This window comes from Drosophila grimshawi, unplaced genomic scaffold (assembly GCF_018153295.1).
Source record: "Drosophila grimshawi isolate 15287-2541.00 unplaced genomic scaffold, ASM1815329v1 contig_311, whole genome shotgun sequence".
NCBI lineage: Eukaryota > Metazoa > Arthropoda > Insecta > Diptera > Drosophilidae > Drosophila > Drosophila grimshawi.
In genome coordinates, this window is record NW_025063098.1 from 15,058,991 (window position 1) to 15,066,583 (window position 7,593).

The 7,593-nt window shown below is 35.3% G+C and overlaps 1 protein-coding gene across 4 annotated transcripts in view; it reads right to left on the minus strand.

Moving 5' to 3' along the window:
- The window catches only part of LOC6567643 (low-density lipoprotein receptor), a 40,758-nt gene extending 33,713 nt beyond the window's left edge, over positions 1-7,045 (minus strand). For 3 of the 4 annotated variants that reach the window (XM_032739836.2, XM_032739834.2, XM_032739837.2), the window contains exons 1-2: positions 6,929-7,045; positions 5,093-5,686 (exon numbers count right to left, since the gene is read on the minus strand). In XM_032739836.2, the coding sequence (XP_032595727.1) occupies positions 5,093-5,627 (535 nt within the window). In that variant the 5' untranslated portion in view covers positions 5,628-5,686; positions 6,929-7,045. Of the gene's footprint in view, positions 1-5,092; positions 5,687-6,928 lie in introns of those variants that run through there. The other variant, XR_006246641.1, reaches the window with a different exon arrangement.
- Between the last annotated feature and the right edge of the window lie 548 nt (positions 7,046-7,593).

Sequence of the window (7,593 nt, forward strand, 5' to 3'; positions counted from 1 at the left end):
CTCCCGGGAAGCAGATGAGGTCACACAACAATTCTCATGAAAATTCGCACCATTAATTCGATAACATTGTCGACGATGAGATGGTAACGGGGACGGGGACGTGGACGGGGACGGGGACGGGGCCAGAGCAAAGGGTCAGGCAAATAACTTGGCAGGTTAGCGGCAGGAAAAAGGGCGTCATAATAAACAGAAATCAGCACAAAAGTCAATCAATGGTCAAATCAATATACATAAATACCATATTAATGGACATTTTGTGGCATATTCGTTTATGATTTCACAAAATATCGCAAATGTGCACAAGAATTTCAGCAATTTAGCTTTTATATTAGTTATGATATCGATAAATCGAAACTACTGCGAACTTTGCACCAATCACCAGTTCAAAACATTGATAACCTGCTAATAATTTTGCTTTTTTATAAGGCTTTTCGAATAATTCCATTGATTGTTTGTTCTATATATATATGTTGTGGGCATACAAAATATAAAATAGAAAGATAGCTGCAACTATCAGTAAAATGTCAGCTGATGAAAAGTGTCTAGTAGTAAAAGCAAGGTCAATTTGATAATTGTCATCGAATTCGCATTATTACTGATTAGTTTCTTACAGAACAACTTTATGAGGAAATTCAAATGCCTTTGTTTTCTGAATAAACATTTAAGCTGTTTAACTGTTTCTACTGCAATAACTATGCTAAAACTTAATGCGGAATACAGTTCTTAAGATGGTTTGTCCTCTAAATTGATTTTAGATTGATAATAAAAACGAATTCGAGTTCGAAATTGATTTTAAAACTTATAACTATATAAATTATATATTATACTTTATTAAAATTCGGAAGTAGCAACGTCTCACTTTTTTTTATACATATCTTTTTTATATGCCTGATGTGCACATGATATATTTCAGAATATGGACATTTTTTTTAGTGTTTTCTTTCGAATAAATGTCACATTTAAGAATTTAAAATATTTCTAATGATGTTTTAATTAAATTTACTTTCTAATTGACTGTTTTCAACTATATTAAGTGGATTCCCTGTCCAAGCCACTATGCAAAACATTTTGAAAAACAACGATTGGTAATGAATATTTCGCTGATGATAACTTAATTAATGAAAATACTAAACTAATGACATTAATGATATTAACACAATTTGCTGCGCGAAGTCCACTGCAGCATTTTTAAATATTTCAAATATATTTTTCCACGTGTTATCATTTATCAGTTAATTACTTTTAATTTTGTGTTTGCCTTTCGCGATTAGGCTGATAAAACTTTGTTCCCAATTACGATAAACTTGACGTTTTTTTCTCATTATTTTATGTAGTCGCACGAAAAGACGCGGTTTGTGAATCTGCTACACTGTAATTACAGACTAACCAATTATAAGGTGGGTTGAGTTTTTTAAGAGAGTTTCATTTTTGTTCCGTTGAGTTTTTTAAGCCGCTCTTAAGTTCTCTCGCTCTCGCGACATAATTGGATATTTTGTTGCTGTTGTTGTTGCTGTTGCTGTTATTGGGAAAAAGGTGGCGTGATGCGTGACGTCATACAAATGAACAATAATTAAAGAAATAACAGGTAAACAACTAATTCACAAATAGAAAATATCAACTATGTGTCACTTTTGGCTCGGTAAATGAATGAATCACTTTATTCATTTATCCCATTATGAATGATGGTCGCAAATGTTGATGCTTTAGTCGATTAAATCAATGGAATTGAAACACGTCACAAGCGAGTGCCGCTCTATCGCTTTCTCTCTCACTCGCGCTCTGTCACTCTCTCTATCCCCCTCATTCGTTTGTATTCTAATTAAATATACAATTAGTAAACGTACACACTTTGTATTGTGTTTTGTTTTTGTGATTTCAGCAATATAAATAATGTTGCTAAGTCATGCGCATTTTTCAAAATCACTTGCCAAAAAAGAAATCACGCCACACTTTTAAATTTTCGCTCAACCCATTTTTGTGGCAGACGTGGCGTATGCGTAATTTTTATGTGCAAGCGCATTTATAAACCAGTCGCACACGTAGTTGATTACAATTTTAAATCAATGAATACAATTTTCTTGAATTTCCTACAATTGCAACAAAATGTTCCACAGTAAAATTTGTCACAAACCTTTGGATAAGATTAGAATTATTCTCTTATTAGTTGCTTGTCGTTGTAGCATCAGCTATTCCAACAAAATATTTGATTAGTACATTTTTTTAAATCAGTTTATCTGTGATAACAGAATAGTAAATTCCACCTAAGATTATCAATTTTCAGTTTACGACACAAATAAATTATAAATGATTAATTGGTTGTTGTGAATTTTACTCCGTTTTCTAGGGATAATAGCATGTCAAACTAAGCTTAAGATTATCAATTTTTAGTTTACAATACAAACAAATTGTTAAGTAAAGTATATGCTTAAAGCTCATAAGCCTTTTTGGCACTTAATCCCTGAATTGTCTGCCCTTATCCCTAATTCATAGTTAACTCCAATAAGTCGCACTTTATTTCATTTATATCCACAAAACTTTGAAACGAGGCGTTTAACATTGAAATCTTTTAAATAAGTCGCTAATTTTGTTATTGTATTTGTTTTCCCTGTTATGAAAGACTGAGTTGTTAAGTAGCTAATGTCTGTGTGTGTATGAATAACTGTGGCTGCAATACTCAAACAATTGCAAGTTGTTGTTACACTTTTTTGGCTTCATCATCTGAAAGTTGTTTTTAGGCTGTAACCAGTTTATGTGCTCATAATAATATATGTGTGCTGTATATGTACATCAGGTAAAATGCGTTTTGTAATTAAGCCAAAACGGAAATGAATGCAACCGACGACGACGATGCTACGGGCTGTACTCATGTACTCATCCAGTTGAAATCAGTGTGCCACAGCACGTGCACATTTTTGAGCAAAATTATCCAAGTTAATTACAAAAGTCTGGACGAGGACGACGAGTTTCTACAGTTTCTGGCATCTACACATTTATCAAGTTATGCTCCTGCTTCTGGTTCTGGTCCTGCCTGTCACGACAGATTTGAGGATACCCCCGGGCCAAAACTTGTTTAATTTCGATTTTAAAATAAATTCAACAGCAGCCTCGTCGCACTGCTCACCTCCTTCTTGTGGCTACTTGTCAGCATTTTTATTTTAGTTCTGAATCTAAATCTGACATTCATTAGACTGTCATGAACGTGCCGAGAACTTCGATTGCTGTTGCGGTCGCAATCTGAGTGCAAACCAAAATAGATGTTGACAATTTTCCATTGGCAATTACAAGTTTTACGACAGTTTCAGCTGATGCTAAAAATGTTATTGCTCAAGTTATGGAGCACTAATGAAATGGCGAATATGGTAAAAATAATCAATAAACAGAAACGGAATTAATAACATTCAGAAAACTGAGAATGATTTTATACGAACATCTTTTCTAAATAGTGATTTGATTCGGTTTATCTTATTTAATACTTGAGGGAGTCAGTAAGGCCAAGTTTATTTAATTTGAATATTTTTCGCAAGGTTATTTCTAAAATTAGGCTTTGACCTATCAACTGCTTCTCACGCTGCGGTTTGGCTTAAGTGCTTTTTGACCTGGCCTTAGCCTGTTTCGCGTAGAGCCAACTATTTTTGGGAGTTAACATTTAGGTAATTGTGAAAATACATTTCGGTGTAAATTATTTATTATTGTGTAAATGTCATTGGCATTGACTTAGAGCCGACTTTTTGACCAACTATTGTTTTTTAACCTTTTGCATTGCTGCTAACTAAATATTCAAAGTTTTGAAACTGTTTTTTTTTTTGCTGCGCTTTATGCGAATCTCTTTTTGTGTTTTTTTAAAAATGTTTTTGGCAAGTCGAAGGCTTTTTTTATATTTATTTTTGTTTTGTTGTTGGGGGGTTTTGCGAAATCGCTCAAAGACAACGATAGAGTGCATTAAGGTCAAATGCTTCATTAGTTTTAACGGTTTCCAATAACATCAGTCAAATCGTTATTTGCATTTGTAGTTAATAAGCTTAAGTTGTTTTTTTTAATAGTCTTGATTTTGTGTATATAATTTGCAACATTTTATTTGTAATTTCCCTAAGGATGGACATAATTAACTTTACTTGGTTATAAATCTTTCGATCTTTACCAATGAGAATAAACCAATGGGGTCATTCAGATGAGATTGGCTGACTTTTGTTTTATAATTTATAATTTGGTCTTATAATTTATATATATATTTTATTTTTCATTTGACTTTAGTTTTTACCCCAACTTTTGTTTATAACTTGTTGCGTTTTTGATCGCATGCTATGAAAATGTTTGTCTGCCTATTGGCTTGAAATTAAATCTAAGACTCCTGCGAATATACACTTGACGTACTTCTCAGCTTACAACTGATTCACTTGACTATTTATTCAGCTGTTGGGCTGTATAAATATTTATAGTTTGAAACAGGTTCGAATTTCGTTGGCATGCATTGCTCTTGTTTCTTCTTTGGATTGCGCTCCACGTGGATCTCTACATTTTTGACGCTCACTCACACCACTGTGCATGCCAGTTTGAACACACAAAGCGTAACAACTTCACACACAAAAAAAAAGAAGAAGGCAAAGCATAAAAGAAACCGAAACACTTGTTGCTCTCCGTTCGTCTCTTCCACGCTCTCTCTTCTCTCTCTCTCTCATTCTCTGCAGCAGATGCCGGCCGGCTGAAGAAGCAGAGCAACCGAAAGAGATGCGATTGAGAGCGCGGCTTAGGAAAGGAAAAGTATGACAAAATTGTGACTTATCCGAGGTCTATGCAGAACTGATGACGTTGTTTCAGCTCAGTCGTTGAGAAATTTATTAGCTCGAAATATGATAAACACAATTATTAAGAATTGAGAATGCTGGCTTGGTGGATCGATCAGTAATTCGAGACTCTATCAGATTCAACACAAATATTGCACTACGCACAGGCGGCTTAAGTGACGTGAAGTGCAAAAATTAACACAAATAATAGCTTTTTAAATTTTCTAGTAGGATTAAACACATGATTGTTATTGAATATCATTTACTTATATATATAGATATATATTATGCAATGCGTGTGATTTACTTACTTATATCCAATGACGTATTTGCCTTGCCCGACACGTTCAGGAACATGAAATCCATACTCATTTTATTGAAGAAGATAGAACCAATGGAATTGCTACTAGCAGGATTAATGCTATTTGCTGCTGCTGACGGTGCAAAGCTTTTCAGTTTATCCAGTTGCGGTCCCAGCGTTGTCGTCTTCATGATCTTCTCCAGCAGGGCCGATCCGATGGGGGCCGCGCCCGTCACCTGAGCCGCATTTATCGCAGCAGCATTGCAAAATTTACTGATGCTCAATATGTATGTGATCGAGATCAGATGGAACGACGATGTGAAACTGAAGCTGATCAGCTGCTGCACACGACTCTGATAGTTTGAGCTGTTGCCAAAGAAGATGCTCACTTTGGGCGGCTGCGTTGAGTCCTGGGCGCAGTTGTTGTTGTTGTTGTTGTTACTGCTGTTACTGCTGTTACTGCTGTTGTCTATTGTTGTTGCTGTTGATGTGGATGATGATGAGTTTGTTGTTACTGTTGTTGCATTGGCTAGCGGCTCATCCATTTTATAGTGTTGACTCTATTGTGAATTATGATTGGACTATGAATTTATTTGAATTGACACTGTAAAAGAGAAAGTAAATTCACTTTAGCTTCAAAGCACTTTTCACGCAATTTTCTTTGCCCTGTTCCCATATTAAATAATAGTCCGATGTCAGTCCCGGGCAGCGATGTCAACGCCTGCGTCAGCTGTTTTCGCGAGAGACATATTTCAACTCTACCAACTAAATCTGAACTGTTGCCAAAAAAATTATAAGATAAAAGAGAGAGAGGAGAGAGAGAGAATGGCAGAAATATTTTTGGCCATTTGCTCGAATTGAATATAAACCGCAAAACAAAACGAAGAGTGTTTAAGAGCAAACGAAACGTGAGGAACAGCCAAAAAAAAAAAGAAAGAAAACATAAATAAATTAAAATAAAACAAGATAAAACGCAGAAGAAGAAATATCATACGATGTTGCAGAAAGCCGCCATAAAGAAAACATGCAAGAACTCTGCATCGGAGCATGATGTATCCGAACAAACCCTATAATATAATTTATCGCATTTTTTTAGTGCAATTTTGAAAACGCAACTTTCCTTGCAATTGGAGCAGTATTCGTTTGAAGATTGTATGCTAAAAACTTATGCATTTATGCAATGCAAATTCTCTACTTTCATGTGAGTTTAAAAAGAAGAAAAGGGCGTCGACTTTGTTCAAACGTCCGGCGGCGGTCAGCTTGAATGGTATGTGAATAATGTGCTTACAAGGAAAACCCTAAAAAGCAAACAGCAAAACAAAAAACACGCAACTTTAGGGCTTGTCATGCTGATAGTGTGACATGAATAGGTCGCATTCATTCGTACTCTAAAAAGTGAATCAGAATAGTTTGTGCTTAATTATTATTATCTATTTGTTATCTCAGCAATAAGCTCTTCAAATGACGAGCTGAAGCAACTTTACTATTGCCAAATGTGCCTTGCTCAATATGTCATCTATACCATGTCAAAAAATCATATGCTCAATGCTCGAAAGTTCTAATTTTATTTTCAAATAAAAAAAAAAAATAAGCAACAACTTATTTTTTTTTAAATTTAATTTTTTTTTTGATTTTTTTTTTTGGCAAACTCAGCGCGTATTGTATGCGGCCTCGAACTGCACGTGTTCCGTATGCATAAATTGAACATACATTGAGCCGTACAAATTTATGTATATGTATGTGTATATAGCATAGGTCAAAGCATATGGGTTTCACACAATTCAGCTAAACATTTTCATACGCTTGCAATTAACACTTTTCTGTGTGTGACCATTTGTTGTACTACCTCTTTCACTCTCTTTCGTTTTCGGTTACAAAAATGTATGTTATTCACGTAACGGCATGTAAATCAATGACGGTAACAAACAACACGACTGCGCACAACGCACGACGCTTCACGACTAACCGACGAATGTGCTGGCAACAGAAATACGAAGCATTCCCCAACCGATCGCCACGCGTACACGTTTTTAACGAAAAGTTTTTATCGTCTCTACATAAATCCAGAGAGAACGTTGCTCTCGAGCGTAACCGACTCCTAAATACTTTGATACTTTGACATGAGTATCCATACCATCTGATAACAGGTGCCACAAAACATTGTGAGTATTTCCAAGAAATATCGATCTTTGACGTCCAAGTTTGCATTTAAGTTGCGGTACCTATGGGCGTGACATATGCCGACTATATGTGGCCTTATCGATATGCAATTATCGATTTATTAATTTCAGTATTTCATTGTCTGACCAGGGCACAGACCAATATATGTTCCCAGTTTCAAATATCTAAACGGACATTGCACAAAACCATTATACAATGATACCTTCGCGAACAGAGTATAAAGAGAGAGCAAGAGCGTGAGCCGTCGCTTAGAGTTGCACGGTGTAAGCAGGTGGTTGTAAATATTTTTAAGCTCTTTGCATATTGCTCTTAAATGTTGAATACACGAAC